The following is a 24,758-nucleotide window of genomic DNA, read 5'->3' on the forward strand; positions in this document are numbered from 1 at the left end:
GGCGATCTGGAAACAACGGGGAGGTGATGAGTAGCGTGATGTCGTGAAAAGAACGTGGGCCTGACGAGATGTGAGGGATTTGAAGGCTCTTTGTGACTTCAGGCAATCATCTAACATTCAGGGCCTCAGTTTCCCCACCCATAATGTGAAGATCGCACCTGTGCGTGGTGGGGGTTTGCTCTAATATTTAGACATGTCTTGTAGTCTTGGATGCCAAGAGTCCACTGGTGTTTTTTGAGAAAGAACTCATTTCAAGAGAAAAGATAGATGGTTTTGGCCAAGAGTGATGAGAACATATTTGGGGACGGAACAAAGGAGGGACAGCTCGGGGGACTACTGGTGTTGGCCACTCAGTCAGCCTCCAGCCTGGCCCCTACGGGCTGGTGCCTGAGGAAGGCTGTGTACCCAAGAACCTTGGTGAGACTCGGGGAGCCTAAGGCCACCAGCGTGGGAACTGACATGTGGCCCTGGGCAGAGAGGCAGAACCTTACCCTCACGGGCGGGCGCCCTGCACCAGGGCTGTCTGGCTCACTCTGTGGAATTGGTACCTGCAAGGGCAACATCCACCCAGCTGGCCCCTCCCCCGCCCCATGTAGCACCTGCCAAGCTTTGGAGGCCCCAGGGCAGCTGTTGCGGATGTCACGGCAAAGAGCTGAACCCAGAGGCCAGACTCAGTTCCCCAGCTCAGGTAGGTGCCTCCTGGGACAGCCCAGAGGGAACACCCCAAGGCGGAGGCAGGCACCAAGCCCGAGAAGGACTGACAGTTCCTGTTTATATGACCATTGTTTACCCGAGACTTGTGCAGCTGGGGAAATCGAGGTCCCAGATGCTTGAGAGTGAACTGAGCGGGTAGCTATGTGAGGTGTTGAAGAGGCATGGAAAGGCCTGACGGCACAGGGGGTCACACCAGTCCTTTCAGCAACACCCTGGCGGTGCCTCCTCCGTGAGCCGGATCCCAGGCATCTACAGGGCACCTCTGCCCTGAGGCCGGCCGTGGCGGAGGGATGTCCACTGACCCAGGACAAGCTGGCCCTTCTTTCTCAGGGGAGAGCTCTAACCACCTGCCCGCAAGGCTAGAAAGACAGCTTTGGTCTCCCCTGGGCCAGGGCCCAGAAGGCCTCCTGAGGCCCGGAAATGGTTTGGGCCTTCTGGCACTCAGGTCAGGGAACGCTGAGCAGCCGGGACTGGAGAGCACCGCCCCCCTTCCCCCGCCCCTCATGCCAGGCCAGCGAGGCAACCAAGGGAAGCTTAATAACTCCATATTAAAACTTAGGAACAGAGCGTCCTGAACAGGATGGGACTCCGCATCTGAGGGAGGGCACCTGCCAGCTGGTGCTGATATCTCTGGGGTGGGGGGGTCGGGGGGGGCACAGAGTTGGTTCTCCGAGTGTTGGGAAACTGCCAAGTGGGTTTGGCTGCTGCTATGGGAGGAACTGCTGCTGGGACAGAGAAGTGCTACAGGACGCAGGCAGGAGGGAGGCACCCAGGAGCAGACACTCCTCTCCCCTTTCCAGTCCTCTTCTAGCGCCTTCTACCAGCAGAGCCTAACAGAACAGCTGGCAAAGCCAATAGCAGTTGCCCAAGGCCAGTCCAGCACCACCTGGAATGAAAAGGAAGACCTGTGTACCCATGGGCTGGAGCTGGCACCTGCTCTTGTGCACATGTGAACACACACACACACACACACACACACACACACACACACAGATCCTCACACAGATACACACAGATCTCACACATATATCACACACAGATATATACACATACAGATACACATACATGGATACATATGCACCAATACACACAGATATACATAGATACACACAGATACACATGCAGATATAGACACACAAATGCACACACAGACACACACACACAGACACACACATGGAGAGATAAATACACACACAGGTATATACACACACCAGAACCACAAAGCGACTGGATTGTGTCCTGCCCCTTGGGTGTCAGAGCTAAGCCAGCAAAACTCGTGGACCTGACTGGCAGGTACTTCACTGATTCTGAACCTCCAGCCCCTGGGCCCCATGAACCCCTAAAACAGTTCCTGGTTTGTGACCCTTCTGTCCAAAGGAAGCTCAGAATTCTCCATCTCTGGGCGGCCATGTGGGCATGTGAGGGAAGACACATCAATAGTGCTGGCCCCACTGTCCTGCAGGGGAGTCCTGGGAGCTCAGGGAAGCAAGCTCTGCACCACATCTCTCCGCACACGGGAAACACAATGGAACTCCTTGACTAACAGGAGGTTCTGCTAAACAACGCTCTTCGCTCTTCGGGTCTGTTAAATGTCACCGCCTGGGGAGATCCTCCCAACCACTCTGTCCACTCGACCTCTTTCTCACCCTATTGCTCTCCATCACTGTGTTGTCACTTCCCTCAGGGCACATGTCATGGTGTGCAATTCTATTTTCTTCGGGTTTGTTTTTTGCCCGACTTCTCCCCTAGGTAGACTCACAGGGGCAGGGCCATGCCAGTTCCTTCCCCACGATACACTCAGGACCTGGCCCAGAGCCTGGCACCTGGTAGATCTCCATAAGGGTTTGTCAGATAATCGACTTAAAAATATCAAATGGTTCTAGACGAGGAGCGATAGATTGAAGGATGGTGGATCTCTGAATGTGTGGTGGGTGTGGCATAAACTGAGAAGAATGTTATGGAAGGCGGCTGCTCTCCTCTCCAACAAACCATACCCAGATCAAGAGGATGGCGGGCACCCTCCGGGGCATCTCTGCCGCGCTGTGGTCCTAACCCAGGCCACTCCTCATCACAGCTTCACTTCCTCACCCTCTGAAGACATTGGGCTCACTGAACGCTAGAGCTAGTGGCACCCATGGGTTCCATCACAACCACCTGGGGACATTGAAGACACCAGTCTGCGGACCCCACCACTCGTTTCTGATTCTTTTGGTCTATAATTCAGTGTAGCCTAGTGGGTCTCCAGAAACTCAAGCTTAAGCCCTGACTCTGCCACATGCTGTGTGAACCTGGGAAAGTTACTTAACCTCTCAGTACCTCGATTTCTCCACCTGTAAGATGGAAATAACAGCATCCCAACCTCAGAGGTTTGTTGTGAGGATCAAAGTCAACCCTGTGCCTAAAGCTCTTGGTGCAATGCCGGACTCAGAGTAAATACTGAATAAAGGTAGCTATTATTGTCGTTATTATCTCACCACTAGTTAGCGGCTGACATGGGGCGAGCATCCAAGCCTCCTGATCCTGGACCCAGTGTTCTTTCCAACACGTCACTCTGAATGTGCACACAGCCTTCCCTCTGAGGCCAGACTCAGTCCTTGGCGGAGAGAACACATGGCCGCTGCCCTGGGACCTTCCATCAAACCGTACGGTAGAGAGCTCTGCCCCTGAGACCCGAAAGCAGCGCTGAGCCCTGAAGCACAGGTGGCTGGAGGAAGAGGAGTTCAGCAGTGCCACCTTTGGGTCCTTCAGGAAGCCCTCTGGCTGCTGCTGTTAGCATTTCATTAGGAAACTATTGGGAACCAAAAATAGAAGTTCTTAGGGGAGCTTAATCCCCTGGGCTTTCCAAAACAGCCTCTGGAGAGTTCCAGGCATCAGCCACCAGGGGGCACTATCGTCCCGTGAAAGTGGTTGCTGATGCACCAAAAGTGGTCAGATGTTTCCATGAAAATCCCAGCCCCCTTCAGCAGCCTCATGGCCCAGCCTTGTCCTGCTCAGGACCCTGTGGCCGGGTCCCCACAGATCACCAGCTCCCGGTCCTAGGGAAACCTCTTGTAACTCAGCCCCTGCTCTCCTCCTTGGGGACCCTTAAGAGCAGGGACAGTTCTTGCATTTATTTTTCTGCATTTATTTTCCTGGCTTCTTCCCCCACCCCACCCCTCCTCCAGGACCTAGCACTGTGCTGGACACATGGTAGGCTTGCAATACCCACCTGGTTGGTTGGTGGATGGATATGTGAAATCCAGTGTAACTGATAAATTGTAGAAAGGAAACTGCCTGAGCTTTGAGGGGATGGTGAGAGAGTGTGGAGTGACAGGTCAGAGAGAGGGTTATGGCTGATGGTTAGGGAAAGGGTCATGACTAAATGGGAAAGGGGAAGTGAGAGGCTCAAACAGAAAGGCAATGGTTGTATTTCAGGGCCCCGGGTAGTGAAACGCTGCCCAATGCTGAGGTCCCTTTCCCTGGGGCCCTGGGTGGCATCACCAGGAATATGGGGCAGGTGGGCCCAAGCAGCCCCCAGCCACTGCTCAGCTGTCCTCCAGGTGTGCGTCACTAGCCCCATGGCCATCCTTACCCTCTCCTGTCCATCAGGCTGTGAGCTCCCACAGGTGGGCCTGGATCACACTGCCTTCCTCGGGGGCTCAGCATCCTGAACTCCATCACACATCCTTCATCCAAGAGAACTTTTTTCAAGAGGAGGCCAGGAATGTGAGAGTCTGTCACAGCCCAGCGTCCTGCGCCCTAATTCCTGCCCTGGGGTGGGCCTTCCCCAGCAGACTGGATCTTCGGGTATAATGAGCAGAGTGGAAAGAACACAGGATGGAGTGATACGTGCGTTGGATCCCAGCTCTAGGACCCATTAGTCATGAGAGGCATGGTTTCCCTTGTGAGTTACTGCTCCTTCCTGAGACCCCGCTTGTCATCTGTAAAATGTTCATACTCCCTTGCCCAGGATCAAACAAAACAGCAAACACTGAGTGTTGGCCCATGGCTTAGGCCTAGCACAGTGGTCGGCAAACCGCGGCTCGAGAGCCACATGTGGCTTTTTGGACCCTTGAGTGTGGCTCTTCCACAAAATACCACATGCGGGTGCGCACGTACAGTGCGAAGTTGACTTAAAACTTTAAGTAAAGTTTATTAAGTTAATTTTAGGGAACGTTGTGGAGTGAAAGAAGATGTAGTGTTGAGGATTGAGAAAGGTATGTTGAGATGGTTTGAACATATAGAGAGGATGAACAAAAGGAGATAGACGAAACAAGTATACAAGACGAGTGTGGATGGGAGAGTTGGAAGGGGTCGACCTCAGTGAATGTACCTCAATCAGATTGAGGACGTTTTTAGCAAAGGCCAGCTTAGGAGTACCCTAATTAAGTTAATAACAATGTACCTACCTATATAGTATAAGTTTAAAAAATTTGGCTCTCAAAAGGAATTTCAATCGTTGTACTGTTGATATTTGGCTCTGTTGACTAATGAGTTTGCCGACCGCTGGCCTACTGCAATGAAGTGCCGCCATCGAAATCATCATCGACACAGCAGCGGGCGTGGACCAGGGGCCCACTGGGCCACAGCAACACCAACTAATGGGGTGAGTGGGTAGAGGATACAGGAAGCAGGTGTGGCTGGGCGGGATGAGTACAGGGTGGGCTTGCTCACAGCCAAGAAGATACAGCAAACTGAATATCCCAGGAAGTGGGGATGAGAGGGAAGCCAAAGTCTCACTCACCAACAAGACAGCAAGAGCATTAGTGATCAGGCCAGCTCCAAACAGGACACCCCCCCCCCAACACCTGTTGGGGCTTGGGACCTGGGCTTCCACTCTGGGACACAGGACCCTGCAGGGGACTCTGCCCCTGAGCTCCCTCTCAGCCACTGGGTTTTCCCTCTCTGGTTCCGAGAGCCCCGCTTCCCTCAGTCTGCAGCTCACTCTGCTTCACCCTTGGTGACACTTTTCAGTTCTCCTCTCCCAGCACCCTCCACAGCTCGTGCCCCTGACTCCCACTTCCCGGGGCCTCCGGAATCTCGGCCTGGATCACACTCCCAGAGGGGAGTCATGGTGGTGACCAGAGCAGGGTCTCAGGTGGTGCCTAGACTGAGCCAAGGGGGAGAGTTGGAAGCACAAGGCCCTGGGCCTGGCTGGAGGCTGGAGCTGGGCCCAGAGCCAGGGCACTGAAGACCTGGGCAGAGGCCCAGACAGCCCAGGTAGGGTCTGGACAGGCCCTGCACAATGGGCACACCTGATACTAGGCCAAGTCTCTGCAGCAAGGCCAAGTCTTGGGCGGGTGGTTCCTGAAGTGAGGCCCTGGACTGGGCCAGGCAGTCAGAGGAGGACCTCAGTGACCCCACAGGGAGGGGACAGGCAGCCACACAGGGACTGGCAGGGATGAAGTCTGAGCAGGATTCAGAGCAGGTGGTCTGCAGGAAGCCATGAGAGAAGAGGCAGCTCAGACAGCCCCTGACCGGCCGGATGGGATGGGATGGGATGGGATAGTTACCTTTGGGGGAGGGTTTTCTTTCCTCCCAGCCTCAGGCTTTCCCAGACTGTCCATGCTGGTTACCATCTGCTGTGGTGGTTGCTAGGGAAACCACTTACTATTTTTATGTTCCCCACATGACAAGGCTGTGGAAAGGCTCAGGTGTGGTAGGTCCAGGAGTGATCCTGAAAGCGATAACTAGGGGGCTGGGCTGGAGACCTTGGCTGGAGGTTGGCAGCTATTCTGATGCCCCAGGAAGGGGTCTGGGATTCAGACTCACATCCCTGAGCGTGGGTGGGAGGTCACCAGGGAGAGGGGTGACCTGGGTGTGAGGGTACCAGTGCTTTCATTCATTCATTCATTCATTCATTTTATCAAACACGAGCATTGTGCTAGGTTGGCTCAGGACCGAGGGGTTTCCTGGGATGCAGGACTTCCAGTGCAGAACCTGGAAAGTCCAGAGAGGTTGGCCATCCTAGACGAGGCTCTCCTGTTTCAGGGAGACGGGCTCATAAGTAGGCAATTACAGCAAAGTGGGTGAGTGTAAGCTGCCGGGGACCCCAGAGGTGGGGAAGGCTTCCTGGCAGAGGTGCGTCTGGACTGAGTCTTGTAAGGAGGAAACATAATCCTTTTAAGCGGATGCGGAAGTAGGGGCCAACGGGCAGCAGGCTGTGGGCTCCAGGATCTGTTTCTTTCTTTGGGTCCTGCAGATGCACAATGATATAAATCCCCCTGCCAGCCTGTGTCCCTCTCCTGAGCTGCACCGCCCTGTGTGGAGCCTGTTCCGGCTGCCTGGCTTTCTGTGTGCTTGGTCCTGGTCAAGGCTGATGTGGGTCTCCACATGAGAGTCTCATTCAGGAAAGACCCTTACTGGGGTGCAGGAGGCCGCTGAAGTGCAGGGCCAGGGATGGGCAGAGCTGAAGGTCCTGGGAGAAGGAGCGGGGAGTGGGGAAACAGTGGTCCTGGGCCACTCCCAGGTCCTGACGGTGGAGACCTTGCCCACTCTGCAGAGATGGGCCCTAAGGAATGGAGTCCTAGACCACATGCTGCTTCATGATGCAGGAAATGGGTGGCACATACGTGAGTCATCTCTTGAGTGTTCTGAGGACTTCTAACCATTTGTATTCTTTTCTACATCATTTGTTTTGGGGTAAAAAGTCCCAGTGAGGACTGCCTCGGCTGCATGAACAACTTTGGCCTGAATTCCAAGCCAAAGAATTCTGCTTAATAAGTTCCAGGCCCGTTAGTTTTGGATGGCCATCAAGCTCCCAGCTTCCTGAGTGGGACCCAGGAATTCACCATTAGACTGTCTAGTCTGAACACACTGAAGAGTAAAGCAGAGGTCAAACCTGGGCCTCAGAAAATTCTGCAGAGGGGACTGGTGAGGCAAAAGGCGGCCTTTCTCCAAGTACTTCTGGGCCCATCTGTATCACAATCTCCCGGGAGCTCATTAAAAATGCAGTTCCAAGCCCTGGCCACTGAGGCTCCGTTGGTTGAGCATGTCCCAAGCACCAAAAGGCCACCGGTTAGATTCCTGGTCAGGGCCCATGCCCATGTTGCAGGCTCAGTCCCCAGGAGGGGATGTGCAGGAGACAACCAATTGATGTTTCTCTCTCTCTCTCCCTTCCTCTTTTTCTAAAATCAATAAAAACCTTTTTTTTTTTAATGAAGTTTGCAGGCCATGTTCTAGAACAGGGCTGTGCAACCCCTGGCACGCGTGCCAAACGTGGCATGCCAGTAACTTTTGCTGGCACGCGAAACCTCTTATAATCTAACATTTACAATTTTTTTCTTAATATTGACTTTTTTATTTTTCAGATAAATTCAGTGTAGGTGTATCTTAGATAAATAAATAATTTTACATAACCAGTTATCTTAAAGACCATAGACATGGATTGACGAGAGAGGGGAAGAGCAATTTCTATGCCTCTGCCTTAACTCTCCCTGCCTTCCTAGATCCGACCAGTGTTTTGGTTTCATCCACTTATGCTTGTGAACCTTTGTTCTCAGTGATGAATTTTGTTAAGTCTCGTAATAGGAGTAGCCTGACGGATGAAAGTAGTAGCTCGTGCATATCTCTGAAGGTCACGAAATATAAACCCGATGTAAAATCTCTGTCATCAGTGATGCAGCAACAAAAGTCCCACTGATAATATCAAACGGAGTCATAAAGTTTTCTGATGGAATATCAGTGTACATGTATACTTTAAAAAATAAATGTATTTTTCATCATATATTGTGTTTTTGTCGCTCAAATGAATTTTATTTCTTCAAGGTTTTTTTTTTTTAAATGTATTTTATTGATTTTTTACAGAGAGGAAGGGAGAGGGATAGGGAGTTAGAAACATCGATGAGAGAAACATCAATCAGCTGCCTCCTGCACACTCCCCACTGGGGATGTGCCCGCAACCAAGGTACATGCCCTTGACTGGAATCGAACCCGGGACCCTTGAGTCCGCAGGGCGACGCTCTATCCACTGAGCCAAACCGGTCAGGGCACTTCAAGGTTCTTCACATACCTTAAGAGATATCAAGTAGGCATAACATGTTCTCAAAAAATTAGGGTTGGCACACAGAAGAATTTTGAGTCAGAGATTTTGCTGGTTTTGGCACGCACTCACAAAAAGGTTGCCCACCCCTGCTCTAGAACTACCTGGGGCCTGGCATCAGCATTCTGACCAGTCACCCTAGAAGATTCTGCTGCTTAATGTACAAATGCTCTTTTGGGGGTAGCTGCTATTTATTTTAATAAAAGACTAAGTTTTTGTGTCAAAGAAATTCATCTCTACTGTAAAATCTCCAGGATGAGTCTATAACAGGGATTCTCAATCTCAGCACATCTGACACTTTGTACCAGATAACTGCTTATCATGGAGGACTGTCCTGTGCATTGTAGGATGTTCAACAAAATCCTGGGCACCAGAGACCTGTTGTGACAACCACAGATTTAAAAATATCTCTGGACACGAGCAAATGTCCACTAAAGGGGAAAATCCTCCTTCAAAAGGGATTTCCTTATGAAATCAGACCCGAGTCTCGTGAGTTGCGTGTCCTTCACTGTCCTTGGAATGACCTCCAGGCCAGGCTCTACCCACACTGGACCCTAGCCCTCCACTACAGAGCGGGCTGAAGCCAGTTCACTCTCTTGGCCGTGGAGGGAAACCAGACCCTTTACTACCTCCCTCTCCCTTTCTCTATCCGTCCACCTAACCCTCAGCTCTCAGCTCGTGGGTGCCCTCTGCTGCCTGGCCCCCTCACAGGCAGGGGAGACAGAGCAGGAGGCTCCCCATTACAAATAGTGCTGATGAGGCTCCAAGGAGAGGGCATATGTGGAAGAATTCTTTTATGAAAATAAGTTTATTTCTGTGCTTATTCTAAAGCAAACATGGTCACAGTAAGAAATGTGGCAAGTACAGAAAAATAATAAAGAAGAAATGAAAGTCACTTGTTAATTCAGCCACCCAGAGGGACCCTGACGAGGCTGTTACTACCACCAGGGCTGGCGTGTGGGCAGGAGACCCAGGTGCACAGAGCACGTGACCCAGGACAGTAGAGGCGTTCGGCGTCCCGGTCAGACGTCTGCTTTATTCAGACCCAGGTGACCAGAGAGCCAAGCGTGTCTCTGCCCCACCCTCCCAAGAACCTGCTCCTACAGACAGAACATCAGAGCTCGTCCTTTATGTCAAAATGGGGCTGGTCTTCGGGCTTGAAGTCCAGGTTGGGGCTGCCGTCCTCGTTGAGGATTCTTCGGGCCGTGTAGCCAACGATGGGATATTTGGCTTTGTACACTTTGGTGAAGACATCATCCAGGGCTTTCAGCTCCTCGGCCGTGAGGCCCGTCTTGAGGAGAAAAACCCAAGAAACAGGGGTGGGGGGTGGAAATGAGGGAATCATGCTTGGCACGGCCTCTCGCCAACCCCGCCCTACTCTCCCCACACCCCTCGTGCAAGAGAAAAAAACACCTCAACAAACCAAATAATGGACACTGACTTTGTAAGAGACAACCCTGTGGGGTGGGGAGTGATGGGTGGTGGGGGGGCGCACAATGGCTTCATTGTGTTGTGCTGTTCAACTGATGTAGGAATTCAGGACCCCAGAGGACACCCAGCCTGGGACAGGACGGGGTGCACTGGTTCATTCCACGGCTCCCTACGTCCTCCCATCATAGATTTATACACCCTCCTAAGTTCTTAATTTGTTTCTGTAATGTGGCAGTTTAAGAGTTTGGCTCATTAGAGCACAGCTGGGTGAAGGCCAGCCTTTCTGTTGGGATTACACAGGCACTGAGGTGGTTTTAGTTGATGCTTCCTTCTCCTTCACAGAAATGTGAGCATGGGGGAGACTCAGCTTCTCAACCCCAACCCTCCCAACCCCAACCCCACCCCCCCGTTCATCCCGTGAGCTACCGAGGGTGGCCGGGGGAGTGGGTCGCAGAGACTAACAGCGGATCTATAAGAGGCGGGGGTGGCAGTGCAGACTGTCAGGGCTGGGGCTGCCAACTCCAGCTGGAGCCAAACTGTGACGCTTCCTGAACGTGATCACGAGTTCATGAGTTTGGACTTGACCCTGGGGAGCCACGGAAGGTTTCTGACCAGGAGTGGCACCGTAGGATATCTACTTCAAGAAAATAGTTGGCCGCCACACCAAGTGGACTGGAATGCAGCCTAGTTAGGAAGCTTTGCTATTGTAAAAAGAAAAAAAAAAATGAAAGAAAAGAAAAGAAAGAAAGAAAAGCAGGCCATGGCCAAGGGGGTGGAACATTAGACAAAGGCTCAGAATCTGGCTCACGGTGTCATGGGTGAGGTCTGCAGGATCCAGGGACATCTTGGCTACTCCTCTGGTGGAGTCCTTCCCGGCCAAGGCATTGTAGGGGGCTCCTCGTCCATAAAACTCTGAAGTGGGGAGGAAGGAGCGGGATGTGAGTGTGGATGTGCACCCAGGGCAGCCAGGAGGCTGCACGTGGCAGTGGCCGGAGGGGCAGGGGGTCTGAGATCCAACCCGATCCTAAGAAAGGCTCCAGGCCCGAGGGGAGGGAAGGCAGTAACCCCCAGCCATCAGTTTGGATTCGAGTAATTCAGAATATGGAATGAGTCGCACATTGCAGGGCTGAGATACAAAAATAATCTCTTAAAAATATTTAAAATCCAAAAAAAAAAAAAGTAAAATCCAAGCAAGGAAAATGTTCAATTTTCTTAAATGTTGGGAGAACCACCCCAGCTGGCTGCTCAGTGGTCAGAGCGTCATCCCACAAACCAAAAGGTCTCAGGTTTGATTCCTGGTCAAATCAATGTTTCTCTCCCCCGCCCCCACCCTCTACCTCCCATTCACTCTCTAAAAAATTAATGGAAAAATATCCTTGGGTGAGGATTTTTTAAAAAGTTGGTAGAATCTAAGTTTATTTCCATTCAACATCCTTTGTTTGGTATCAGACAATGAACCATGACAAAACTACTTCCATAGCATTTGTAGTTACCAGTTGGGAAACCATGAAATGGCATTAAAATGTTCTACGATCCCAACTCTTTGTAACATTTTTCCTCTCACTGCTTCAACTAGGGTAAATCATCAAATATGGATTTGATTCCATAGGAATGGGAGCCAGGGAAGGCCCTGAGCAAGAGATGGACATTATTAGGAAACATCTGCCCAACACTGACAAAGATTTTTCCCTCCATCTGGGGACAAAGGACTTGCCCTGAATTCCCTCCCTCTCCTCACCCCTCCTGGGCCCACCCTGCCAAGCTCTCCAGAAATAAGGACTCAGAAAGCCAAGCCACTTACCCTTCCCAGAAGTGACATCAAACACCACGCCCTTCACCGCCATGTAGATGGGCTGATCTTCCTAGAAAGCAGGAGAGAAGCTGTGAGGAGGAGGCGAAGAGCCCAGCATTTCCAGCTCAAGTTAGTAATATCTCTTCCCTCCTGGGCTGAGCAGAGAGGAGAGAAGCTGGGAGAGTCGCAAAGCAGCTTCCATAAGGCGTCCTCAGCAAGCTTGCCCCTGCCTGCACCATGGTCGTGCCCACTCCCAAGAACTTGGAAGAGTTAGAAATATCACGACAAGCCCATGGCTATACCACTCTTTTTTTTTTTTTTTAAATCAGGAACTGAAGCAACTCTATGTAAACAAAAATTCAAAAGAATATTAAATGATGAATTATTTAAATAATTCCAAATTTTCTTTCATCTTCGTGAAAGAAAATGAAAATGTACGTGGACATAATTAGTGTAAATTATCTATTTTATGTTTTGCTTCTTTTTTAAAATATATTTTATTGATTTCAGAGAGGAAGGGAGAGGGAGAGAGATAGAAAGATCAATGATCAGAGAGAATCATGGATCGGCTGCCTCCTGCACGCCCCACACTGAGGATCGAGCCCGCAACCTGGGCATGTGCCCTGACTGAGAATCAAACCATGACCTTTTGGTTCATAGGTCAATGCTGAGCCACTACGGCTGGGCATGTTTTGCTTCTTCTGGGTGACGTTACTTCATCTAAACATTTGCATGTATTGAAATAACCAAAATGGCTGCCCCTTAAACCGCTATATTTCGTATTGGACATTATTAGGAAACATCTGCCCAACACTGACAAAGATTGTTCCCTCCATCTGGGGACAAAGGACTTGCCCTGAATTCCCTCCCTCTCTTCACCCCTCCTGGGCCCACCCTGCCAAGCTCAGCTGATTTCTCAACAGAAACTTTGCAGGCCAGAAGGGAGTGGCAAGAAATATTCAAAGTGATGAATACCAACAACCTACAACCAAGATTACTTTATCCAGCAAAGCTATCATTCAGAATTGAAGGTCAGATAAAGTGCTTCACAGATAAGGAAAAGCTAAAGGAGTTCATCACCACCAAACCAGGATTATATGAAATGCTGAAAGGTATCCTTTAAGAAGAGGAAGAGGAAGAAAAAGGTAAAGATACAAATTATGAACAACAAATATGCATCTATCAACAAGTGAATCTAAGAATCAAGTGAATAAATAATCTGATGAACAGAATGAACTGGTGATTATAATAGAATCAGGGACATAGAAAGGGAATGGACTGACTATTCTTGGGGGGGAAAGGGGTGTGGGAGATGCGGGAAGAGATAATTAGTGCCCACCATGGTCGTGCCCACTCCCAAGAACTTGGAAGAGTTAGAAATATCACGACAAGCCCATGGCTATACCACTCTTTTTTTTTTTTTTTAATCAGGAACTGAAGCAACTCTTCGTATTAGTGATACTTAGTACCTGTTTGTTTAGCTATTCTTCTACTTTGGGTATTTGGGTGGTTTCCAATTTCTTAGAACTATCAACAGCAGAATTATGAATATCTTTCTACGAGTTACTTTCTAATTTGGTGAATTATTTCTTTGAGGCCTGTTTCAATATGTGGAATTCTTGGGCCAAAGAATATGAACATAATCGCCTTTTATATTTTATCAGTTTGTCCTTCAAAACACAATTTACCATGCTAGGAAAATACAAGTAATGCTGTTTCCCCACAGTTCTGAGAAATTCTACACTTTATTTTTTGTTGTATTCCTGGGTATACAACGTTACCTTAATTTCCTCCCAAAGGAGGATAAGACAAGAGCAGATGGTGCGATTTTCTAGCCTCATGAAGTCGGGTCAGGTTGGGGTGACTGGCAGTTCTCAGACACCCAGGACCTGATCTTTCCTTTGTCTGAGCCCCGTCCAGTGACAGGGACAGCAGCCAGGTGGCTCACAGGCCAGGGTGAGGGTGGGAGTCACAGCTGGGTGTACAAGAATTTCAAAATGTCCCAAAACATGCTGCTTGGCGTTCTCTGGGGTTCTTGCCTTCATGGAGCTTGAGTTCAAGTGTTTTCACGACCACAGGTAACAGACAGAGAAAAGCACTTCGAACATCACCATCTCATTTAATTCTCACTCCCAAAAAATCTATATAGAGTGGGAACTCTACATATATAAAGTACATAAATATATTTTATTGATTTTTAGAGAGGAAGAGAGAGAGGGATAAACATCAAGGATGAGAGAGAATCATTGATTGGCAGCCTCCTGCACGCCCCCTTCTGGGGATCAAGCTAGCAACCCCCGCATGTGCCCTGACCAGAAAAACAACTGTGACCTCCTGGTTCACAGGTGGATGTTCAACCACTGAGGCACACCAGCCAGGCTAGAGTAGGAACTCTTTTTTTTTCCTTTTAATTAAATCTTTATTGTTCAGATTATTACATTTGTTCCTCTTTTTTCCCCCCCATAACTCCCCTCCTCCCAGTTCCCGCCCCACCCTCCGCCCTCACTCCCCACCCACTGTCCTCATCCATAGGTGCACGATTTTTGTCCAGTCTCTTCCCGCATCTCCCACACCCCTTTCCCCCCCAAGAATAGTCAGTCCATTCCCTTTCTATGTCCCTGATTCTATTATAATCACCAGTTCATTCTGTTCATCAGATTATTTATTCACTTGATTCTTAGATTCACTTGTTGATAGATGCATATTTGTTGTTCATAATTTGTATCTTTACCTTTTTCTTCCTCTTCCTCTTCTTAAAGGATACCTTTCAGCATTTCATATAATCCTGGTTTGGTGGTGATGAACTCCTTTAGCTTTTCCTTATCTGTGAAGCACTTTATCTGACCTTCAATTCTGAATGATAGCTTTGCTGGATAAAGTAATCTTGGTTGTAGGTTCTTGGCATTCATCACTGAATATTTCTTGCCACTCCCTTCTGGCCTGCAAAGTTTCTGTTGAGAAATCAGCTGACAGTCGTATGGGTATTTCCTTGTAGGTAACTGAGTTTCTTTCTCTTGCTGTTTTTAAGATTCTCTCTTTATCTTTTGCTCTTGGCATTTTAATTATGATGTGTCTTGGTGAGGTACTCTTTGGATTCCTTTTGTTTGGGGTTCTCCGCGCTTCTTGGACCTGTAAGTCCATTTCTTTCACCAGGTGGGGGAAGTTTTCTGTCATTATTTCTTCAAATAGGTTTTCAATATCTTGCTCTCTCTCATCTTCTGGCACCCCTATAATTCTGATGTTGGTACGCTTGAAGCTGTCCCAGAGACTCCTTACACTATCCTCGCATTTTTGGATTCTTTTTTCATTTTGCTTTTCCGGTTGGGTGTTTTTTGCTTCCTCGCATTTCAAATCATTGACTTGATTCTTGCGCTCCTCTGGTCTGCTGTTGGGAGTCTGTATAATATTCGTTATTTCAGTCCGTGTATGCTTAATTTCTAGGTGGTTCCCCAATATAACATCGAGGGTCTCATTAGTTTTCTTGTAGATCTCATTAAGTTTATCGGCGGCTTCTAAACAGTTCTTGAGAGACCTTAAAAGTGTGGTTCTGAACTCTATATCTTCCATTGACAATTTTGTCCTGTTTCTTTGTCTCCGCATTTTGTTATGCTTCCTTGGTGCACCCCCTAGTGGTCTTTGTTCGCAGTCTTATAGTTAAATCTTGATTGTTGTAGCTAATTCCAGGGAGGGTTTGACCTCCAGGCCAAGTGGCTATGAGAATCAGCTGTGTCAGCAGTGAGAGAACTTCTGTCCTCTAGGGAGGTGCTAATCTAGCCTTTGCCTGAGGCTATCCGGCAAATGCCTCTGTGCAGGGCTTGGGCGGAGCGGGTTGCACAGGATCAACAGGGTGGGCAAGAGAGCAGTTATGGCGGCTCTCAGTCCTGTCCCCAGGGGCTCTGCCTCTCTGAGTCCCAGCAATGGCTGCAAACCTCGGAGAGAAAGCTGCACTCGCTCTGACCGAAGCCAGACAGTCCCGCTTCTCCCGTTTGAGTCTGGGTCCCTAAAGACTCGCCTGTATCTGGAGCTCAGAGTCTGCGACTCCCTCCCGATTGAAAACGCCAACCGCGCCCTCTGCAGCCAGCCCGCTCCGGGCACTCCGCACCTCAGAATTTGACTTCAGCACTGCGCCTCCTCTGAGTGTCGTATGCGTTTCTCTTTCCTCCTAGTTGTAGGACTTCCACTCAGCCAGCGTACCTGTGGTTCTGGGTGATGTCCCTTCCGTTTTTTGGTTTCACTTTTGAAGTAGTTGTTCAAAGCAGCAAACTCCGGCGTTAACCTATGCCGCCATCTTGGTTCTCCGGAACTCTTATTCTAGCCATTATGATGGTCATTCAACCAAACACTTAGGGAGGTGTTGCTGTGAAGGTATTTTGTAGATGTGATTAACATCAGCAGTCGGTTGATTTTATGTAAAGGAGATTGTCCTGGATAATCTGGGGGCACTGATTACATCAGTTGAAAGGCCTTAAGGATTGAGTTTTGATTTTCCTAAGGAAGAAGAGAGCCCACAGTGGGCTGCGGCATCAGCTCCAGCCCAGGCTTGCGGCCCCCTTCCTGCAGCCTGCCCTACAGATGTTAGACTTGCCTAGCCAGCCCCCATTATCACATAGACCACCTTCAACCGCCCCTCCTCCCTTCCTCTGCCTACAAACATCCAATGGGCCCCCCACCCAAAATATTCTTTGCTTACCCTGTTTCCAGCTCAAGCTTCCCTCTCTCCTTCCCTCAGTTAAGTATGAACCAATTACATCCGCTTAAAACACCAAGGATTTTTTTCCCTCCGTCCCCATCCTGCAGCCCCTGGTAGTGCTGCTGCTCGTACCCCCCACACGGAACTCTCTCTCCTTGGGTTCTGCGCTGGAGCCCCTCCAGGTCTCCCCCAAGTCTGGAGATTCACTGGTAGGCCTGGACTCAGCGTAAGGTGGTGCTCAGAGTAGGGTTAGCGATGTGGTGAGGACCCACCGCCTGGCACAAGAGGAAAGGACATGGGGTCTAGAGCAGCGATTTTCAGCCTCAAGGGCACAGGCGCCAGGAGCAGGTGAGGAGCCAGCTGCAGAGGAGGCCTGGGACACGGGGGCCGGAAAACGAAGTGCAGGGAAAGCCTGGATCACCCCTGGGCGAGCCCCAATTCCCGCCGCACCCAGGAGCAGGCTCAGCTCCCCTCCTCCCCTGCCACTCCCCCCAAAGAGTAGGCAGAAGTGTCTGCCCCCCAACATTCTGGGGCTCCTTACAGACCACCAGCCAGAGTGCGTCTCAAGGAGGCAGCTCGAGGGGAAAAAGAGGACAGCGTGGGTGGGGTCTCCTCGGTTAGTGAAGGGGGAAAGCTGGGCGCCTCGGTTGCTGAGGACTCCCCCTTATCCCTGGGCGGCCATGGGGCCTGGAGCGAGGAGGCCGGGCAGGCCAGGCGCCCAGCTCCAAACCCGGGCTCCGGGAGGGGGCGCCCGCCGCGGCCCAGGCCTCCCCGACGGAGCGGGCGGCCTCCGGGTCCCGGGCCCCCGCGCCTCGGCCCGAGCTCCCCGCGTACCTCCTCCCCGCCGTAGTGGGCCAGCTCCTCCTCCGTGAAGAGCCGCACCGGGGGCCCCCGCTCGGCCGGGCGCGGCGTCTGCCCGGCCCGGACTGCGGGCAGCCCCGGGGCCAGCGCCAGGGCCAGGGCCAGGGCCAGGGCCAGCGGTCGCAGCCAGGCGCCCGCCATGCTGAGCGCGCCGAGCAGGGCCAGGGGACTCGGGCGGCGGGGCCCGCGCGCTCCGGCCCGCCCCGCCCCGCCCCGCGCGCTCCCGCCCGCCGCCCGCCGCCCGGGGCTGGAGTCAGCCTGTCCGCGCCGCAGGAAACAAACTAGGATTGCAACCCAGCGCTCCTGACTCCAAACTGCGGGCTGGAAAGGGAGCCAAACAGCGACGTGGTGCAGTGGTTCCAGATGGGGTGCATCGATACCACAGCCCAACTTCCCAGCCCCCGGGAAGGTATGCAGGGGCGAGCAAAAGTAGGTTTACAGTTGTTCGTCTGGAAAAACTATTTTGCGAGCTCACAACTGTGAACCTACTTTTGCCCACCCTTGTATTTACCAACTAGAACTTCCACCTTATTAAGCCATTGGTACTTGGGGCTGGTTCTTTTTCTTCTCCCCAGCTGTGTTTAGATTTCGGGTCCCCAAGGAGGTTTTTGCAAAGGATAGGGCACGGATGGATATGCACCGAGATGATAATTAATAACCAACAGTTGCGCAAGGCTTCCTCCATGAATTTATTTAGCACACACTTTCTGATGTCCCTGGGAACATAGCCCCTGACAGGGCTGATCCATGTCCACATGGAGCTTACATTCTGGGGGCAGATAGACAAGAAGTAGGATACATTAGTATGTTAGATGGCAACGAATACGGGGGTAGGGGTGGGGGTGGGGGGGCGGAGGGGTGGTAATTAAGCAGGGCAAAGAAATAGGGAGCATCGAGAGATGCAATTTGAAATTGGCTGACCAGGGAAGGCCCCACTGAGAGGATGGTATTTGTATAAAGATCTAAGGGTGGGGGGGCGGTGTTCTGGAGGGGAGAGGGATCCCTGGGAAGGGCAAGTCACAGCCATGCCCATACATGCTGAGGAAGCAGAGTGCCCTGCCTGATGGAGGAGGAGCAAGGAGGGAAGAGGGTTAGGAGGTCAGGGGGTGAGGGGGTCAAGGGGACGGAGGGGTGGGGCAGATCTCCGGGGGGGGGCCTCACAACTTATTTTTAAAAGACTTAGGTTTTTACACTGAGTGAACGGAACAAAGGAATTAGTTACAATGTTCACAGAATGACTCTGGTTGTTGTGTTGACAACAGGCTGAAGCAGAGAGCTACCACAGTGACCCAGGCAAGGGATCATGGTGGCTTGGACCAGGGTGGTAGCAAGGGAGGTGGGGAAAAGCAGTTGAATTGTCATATGTTTCGAAGGTGCGGCCAGTAGGATTTGCTGACAGATGAGACATGAGGCCTGAGTAGCAAAGAGGAGTCAAGAATGACCCTGAGGGTTTGGCCTGGGCAACGGAAAGGATGAGTGATGATAGGAGGAGCTAGTTTGGGGAGAGATCAAGATCAGACGGTTCAGTTAGAGACACGTAGATATCTAAGTGGAAGTATCCGTTGGCTGTCTGAGTCTGGAATTGGGGGCTAGAGATGCAAATTTTCGAATCATTGGCATGTAGATTGTATGTAAAGCCACAGAATGACAGATTGTCAGGGAAGTACACGTGCATAGGGAGAAGGAGGGGACTGAGGACTGAGTTGTTGGGACCTGCCAATATGCTGTGGTTGGGAGAACTGGCAAAGGAGACCAGTGCAGGGCGTATTGTGTGCCAAACACTAGGTCAGAACTTTTACATGTGTTAACTCAGGCCGTCCTCACTATGACTCTGTGCAGTAAGAACTACTACCGCCCATTTTACAGATGATGAAACTGAAGCGCAGAGACCCTAATACCTTGCCCAAGGTCACACAGTAGGTCACAGAGCCAAGACTTGATGGAGCACAGGCCCTGTGTCCCAGAGTCTGCCCCCAACCACCAGGCAACAACCCCCTCAGGGACTGCACCAGGTTTTCTTATTCAACAGAATGGGCCCCTCCTGCAGAGCGGCCTCAAAGGTCTGCCCACAAACCCCGGAACCTCAATGTCCACATGACTAACAGGCCGGCAGCCTCCCTGATAGGATTGTGTTGAAGCTAAGAATGGAAATGGATGCGAAAGGTGGTGTGAGCAGCGGCTTGCAGGATATATGTCCCACTGCGCCACAGGAGCTCCAGGCTGGAAGAGGCCCTTCTAAACCCTTGAATAGAATATCCTCCCCTACCTGATGCATCCCGTGCCCTGATAACATCCCTGGCACACGCTGTGCTACTTCTCTGCTCAAACCCTTTCTCTCTCTACAGTCCTACCTGGTAGGAACCCCTTTGAGTCCCAAGATACTCCCTGTAGTTCCTACTGGTCAGATCTAGTTTCCTCCTCCTTAAGATGCTGCGTACAAGTCTATAACTTCATAGCCTGCTCGTATGCCGCCTTGGGAGTCCTCCAGGCAGCCCCCTGTCTACTTGAACCCAGGTTTGTTTTTCCAAACAAATCAGTCAGTCCCCTGCGAGGAACATAGAAACTGTTCTGAGTGCAACAGAGTGGATGTAAGGCAGGGAGTTGGTTACATAGATGACAGAGAGGATGAGAAGCAACCTTGAGATTAGCAGCTGTGGGAAGTTTAGCAACATCCTGCCAGTCAAGGGAAGAGGTGGTGATATTAGAGTCTGGGGGCCTGGGTCATCTGGCTGAAGCTAGAACCACAAAAAGCCTTGTAGCAGCGGCTGGGGCCATGAAGGGAAGCTGCGAGGGCAGACAGCAAGGGAAAGAGAACCCTTGCTGCTCCCTGGCCCTGACCCCCTCAGCCTCTCAGCAGTGCTTCCCTGCGACCAAACCCAGGGCCAGCTTGTGGAAACCCAGCCCACAGGGCCAGTCCCTGCAACCCAGAGCTGAGAGGCGAGGACCAGATCTGAGAATGAACAAACCCAGGATCAGCACAACCCAGCCTCCAGGACCTGGCCGCTGCCCATCCCCCTGACTCTCTCCTGTGTGGCCTCCTTCCGTCCCCTCCAGGCACCCTGCTTTCTGCTTGGGTTCCAGCCTGGGCCTTTGTACTGTACTGGTGCCTTCTGCCTGGGGTGCAAGTCATCATGGCTGGCCCCTTCTGGCCATCCACGTGTCAGCTCACAAGTCACTACCATCCTGAGGCCCAAGAGATAGTTCAGCACCTCGGCACTGCTGCCCTATGGATCTCTAGCATATACCCTTTTAAAGTTTTCTTCAGAGCTTTTGGCACTATGTGGAATTATTTTGTTTATTCAAAGGACTGTTTAAGTACCAGTAAGTGTCAGGCACTGAGATACAGCACTGAATAAAACACACAAGAACCCCACCTTCATGGGAATTATATTCTAGTTGAGGAAGACTAGAAATAAATGAAAGTCAGAAAGTGGTGCATTCTCAGGAGAAAAATAAAGCAGGGTAACTCTTGGCAATGGGGCTTGCTGTTTCAACAGGATGCTTAGAGGAGGCACCACTGAGAAGATAAGATAATATTTAAAGAAAGAACTGAAGGAAGTGAGGAAGTGAGTCATAGATACCCAGGATAAGAGCATCCCAGGAACAGGAACAGCCAGCGCAAAGACTGTAGGCTCAGCAAGTTGAGGCTGAGTAAGGGGAGGAGTAATAGGAAAGGTGGGGGCTGCTGGACAGCTCCTGTTGGGCCATACAGGTCCCTGTGAGGACCTTGGCTTTGTGGGGTTGGAGCAGAGAAGTGACATCATATGACTTGGTTTAGCAGGTTCTCACTGGCAGCTGTGTTGGGAATAGACCGCAGCGTACAAAGGTGGAAGGAGAGAGAGCAGCTAGCAGGTGACTGGAAGTAGTGCACGAGAAATGTGGGTGGTGATGGTGGTGAAATATGCTCAGATTCTGAATAAGTGTTTGAAGGAGAGCCCGCAGGACTTGCTGATGTAGATGTGGGTGTCAGAGAAAGGGGAAAACCAAACATGACTGCAGAGTTTGGTCAGAGCAAATGGGAGGATGGTGTTTATGAGAAAGAGTTGGGAAAGGAAGATGTTTTGAACCTGGCCATAACCAGTAACACTAACATACTATTTACCATGTGGCAGACGCTGTTCTAAATACTTGACTTCGGTGACTTGGTTAATCCTCCTTGAACTCTATGAATAGGTAGTGGTAATATAGCTGGTCCTTCAATAACGTTTCATTCAACATCATTATTCTGTTATGATCTTGAGATGCCATAGGAATTAACTCTCATTTATATCAATAGCCTATGGTAAAATTGGTTTCCATTTATGTTGTTTCACTTAGAGTTGCACAACCCATTGACGATACTAAGTGAGGGCTCCCTGAATTCCCATTTTCCATGTGAAGTAACTGAGGCACAGAGAGAGGAAATGACCAAGATCACAGGAGCTGGTGAGCGGCACAGCTGAGACAGAACCAGACAGTCTGGTTGCGGGGTCCATGCTTCCAGTAGCTACCTGCTGCTGCTGCCAGGTGGACGTCCAGTGGAGAAGGTGCCAGGCAGCTGGACGAGTGAGCCTGCGCTCAGGGGAGAACTGGAGGAGTTATTCATTTGTATACAGTTGAGAATTGTATTCGTTTCCTGGACTGCCATATCAAAATACCACAAACTAGACTGCTTAAAATAACAGAAATTTATTCTCTTGTAGTTCTGAAGGCTACAAGTTAGAGATCAAAATATTAGCAGGGTCAGGCTCCCTCTAAGACTCTGGATAGAATGCTTCCTTGCCTCTTCCTAATCTCTGGTGATGGCTTCTTGGCCCAGGATGGAGCCTGGCTTCCCAGGCCATGACCTATAACCACAGGTGAATGATTAAAGCCACCTTGGCTTACAGCTGTATCACTACAATCTGCTTCTGTCATCACAAGACGTTTTCTCTGTGTCTCTCTTTACATCACCTTATGTCTTTTTGTAAGGACGCGAGTCGTAAGACATGCAGAGACCTCATTTTTTAAAAAAATATATTTTATTGATTTTTTACAGAGAGGAAGAGAGAGGGATAGAGAGTTAGAAACATCGATGAGAGAGACACATCAATCAGCTGCTTCCTGCACACCTCCTACTGGGGATGTGCCCGCAACCAATTTGTACATGCCCTTGACCGGAATTGAACCTGGGATCTTTCAGTCCACAGGCCGACGCTCTATCCACTGAGCCAAGCCGGTTAGGGCTCATCTTGGCTAATTACATCCACAACAATCCTATTTCCAAATAAGGTCACATGCTGAGGTACCAGGGGTTAGGACTTCAACATATCTTTTTGGGGGACACCATTCAGTCCATACAGGAATCTTTAGGGTATAGATGGCAATTCAAACCATGAGACTAGAAAAGACCATTTCACTAGACAAGACCCTAGGAAGTGAATAGAAAGGGAATCAAAGATCTAGTTTGAGCATTGTCACCTGTAGAGCTGGAGCAATGAAGACAACCCAACAGAGGAGACTGAGCAGCGAGCGAGGTAGGGTTCTGTAAGCCAAGGGAGGAAAGTGTACAAGGAAAAGGGACAATCAGCTGAGTGCAACACAGCTGATAGGTCAAGAAAAAGGAGGGTGGGGAGATGGCCATCTGATCTGACAACTCAGAGGTCGTTTGTGACCTTGACAAGCACCATCTCAGTGAGTGGACAGCATGAAAGCCCGAGGGAGTGGAAAGAAGGGACCTGGGACAGCAAGGACAGAAAGTTCTATTTGTGTTCATGGTCTGCTTCTCTACTCTAGCGTGGAGGAGCCACAAGGGCCAGGACCTTGGAGTAACCCATTCATTCATTATCCCAGTGCTCAGCACATTGCATTTGGTAAGCCATGCTGAATACGGTGCTCGTCAGTATCTCCTTCAAATACGGGAGCTCGCCGTTTGCCAGTTTGGTCATATCAGCAAAGATAGAGGGGAATAATAGGGCTGGACTAGAATTCTCTGGTTCCTTCCAGCTCTAAAATTCTGATTCCATGACTTGTTCTATCAACCACCCTTGTATTAATACAGTCAGGAAATTAATGGTTGGTTGTTGCTATCTGTTTTGGCAAGCAAAGTGTTAAATGTAATGGCTGGAATGACTGTTCCAGTCACAAATGTAACAAATGTTTGTTGAGTGCCTACAATGTGTTAGGTGCTCTATGCATCCTCACATTGAATAGATGTGGGAGCAGAGAGCCTGGGGCGGGGGAGGGTAGTCAGGAGGGATGATGGAGGCCTTTCACTGCTAGCGTACTGGGAGGCCCAGGGTGCTCTGACGTGGTTGGTGCTACTGTGGTGCCTCTGAGGAGGAAAGAGGCCCTGAGTGGCCTGAGTGCAACGGCTGGCAGAGCTGCAGCTGCCGGTGACACAGAGCAGCATTCACCAAGGCATAAGCAACCTTTATCTGCTTCACCACCACGCGGCCCAGGGCGGCCACAGGGAGCAGCTGTTCAGGCAGTGGGGAGGAGGGGGTCCCAGGTCACTCTGCCACAGGGCAAACGCCCAATTCTCCACCAAATTCAGGGCGCGAGGCTTCTGCTTGGTGAACAGCGCCTTGGGTTTTTTTCTGCCTGATCTATTTTGGCTCTCAGAAAGCCAGGTGAAGCAGGACAGGGTTAGCAGTTGCATTTTAAGGCAAGAGAGGAACGCTCAGAGCATTACAAACCTGAGGGAGAGGAGCAGAGCCAGGACAAGAACCTAGAGGTTCTAAATCCAAGTGTCTGCCTAGAAATAATGAAAAGAACTTGGATTCTATAGTCCATTCCTGGATTAAATAATCTTCACTTGATCACTGCCTCCCTGCCATCCTTTCTCAAACAAGGTATCTCAGTTTTTGCATCTGGAAAACAGGAAGAAAAATGCCCCCCTTACAGGGGGTCCTGGTAGGATCAAGGGCATTAAGTGCGTGAAAGTGCTTTTAACATAAAAAGTGTTCTCCAGATATTTACTACGGTTATAACCTTCCTCTTGCAATGATAGATTAGGCTCTCCTACTCATCTGCTCTGGGGCCCCCTGTTCCACTTTCCACTAATATTCTCCCTTCCTCTCTCTTCAACAAAGAGAGGAAGTGAGAGAGAAAGAGAGCACGTGCTCCTAACGCCAGGGTTGTGCCGGGTTCTGGGTAAGCGCCGGCTTCGCTGAAGCTTGGGTGCTGAGGAGTGCCCTCCGCGCAGAACTACATTTCCCAGCAACCCTTTCGCGGCCCCAGCTGCGGCGGGAGCAAGACGCATGCGCCGAGTGCCTCCCCGCCAGGTCTCG

At 50.6% G+C, this 24,758-nt stretch overlaps 1 protein-coding gene across 1 annotated transcript; it reads right to left on the reverse strand.

Moving 5' to 3' along the window:
• Positions 1-9,523: 9,523 nt before the first annotated feature.
• NENF (neudesin neurotrophic factor) lies at positions 9,524-17,665 on the reverse strand. The gene is made up of 4 exons (XM_081113154.1): positions 17,482-17,665; positions 11,967-12,027; positions 10,974-11,077; positions 9,524-10,025 (listed from the first exon to the last, which is right to left on the reverse strand). Exons 1-4 carry the CDS (start codon positions 17,647-17,649, stop codon positions 9,849-9,851), a joined length of 510 nt encoding a protein of 169 aa, XP_080969280.1. The 5' UTR covers positions 17,650-17,665; the 3' UTR covers positions 9,524-9,848.
• Positions 17,666-24,758: the final 7,093 nt, after the last annotated feature.

Source organism: Myotis nattereri (assembly GCF_964212035.1).
Source record: "Myotis nattereri genome assembly, chromosome: 18".
In the NCBI taxonomy this organism is placed as follows: Eukaryota; Metazoa; Chordata; class Mammalia; order Chiroptera; family Vespertilionidae; genus Myotis; species Myotis nattereri.

Excerpts from the sequence above, each read along its gene's own strand:
- NENF (XM_081113154.1), bottom strand. The coding sequence starts at position 17,649 with ATGGCGGGCGCCTGGCTGCGACCGCTGGCCCTGGCCCTGGCCCTGGCC. Across the intron at positions 12,028-17,481 it reads CCCACTACGGCGGGGAGGAG|GAAGATCAGCCCATCTACAT; the intron begins GTACGCGGGGAG and ends CCTGCTTTCTAG. Across the intron at positions 11,078-11,966 it reads TGATGTCACTTCTGGGAAGG|AGTTTTATGGACGAGGAGCC; the intron begins GTAAGTGGCTTG and ends TCCCCACTTCAG.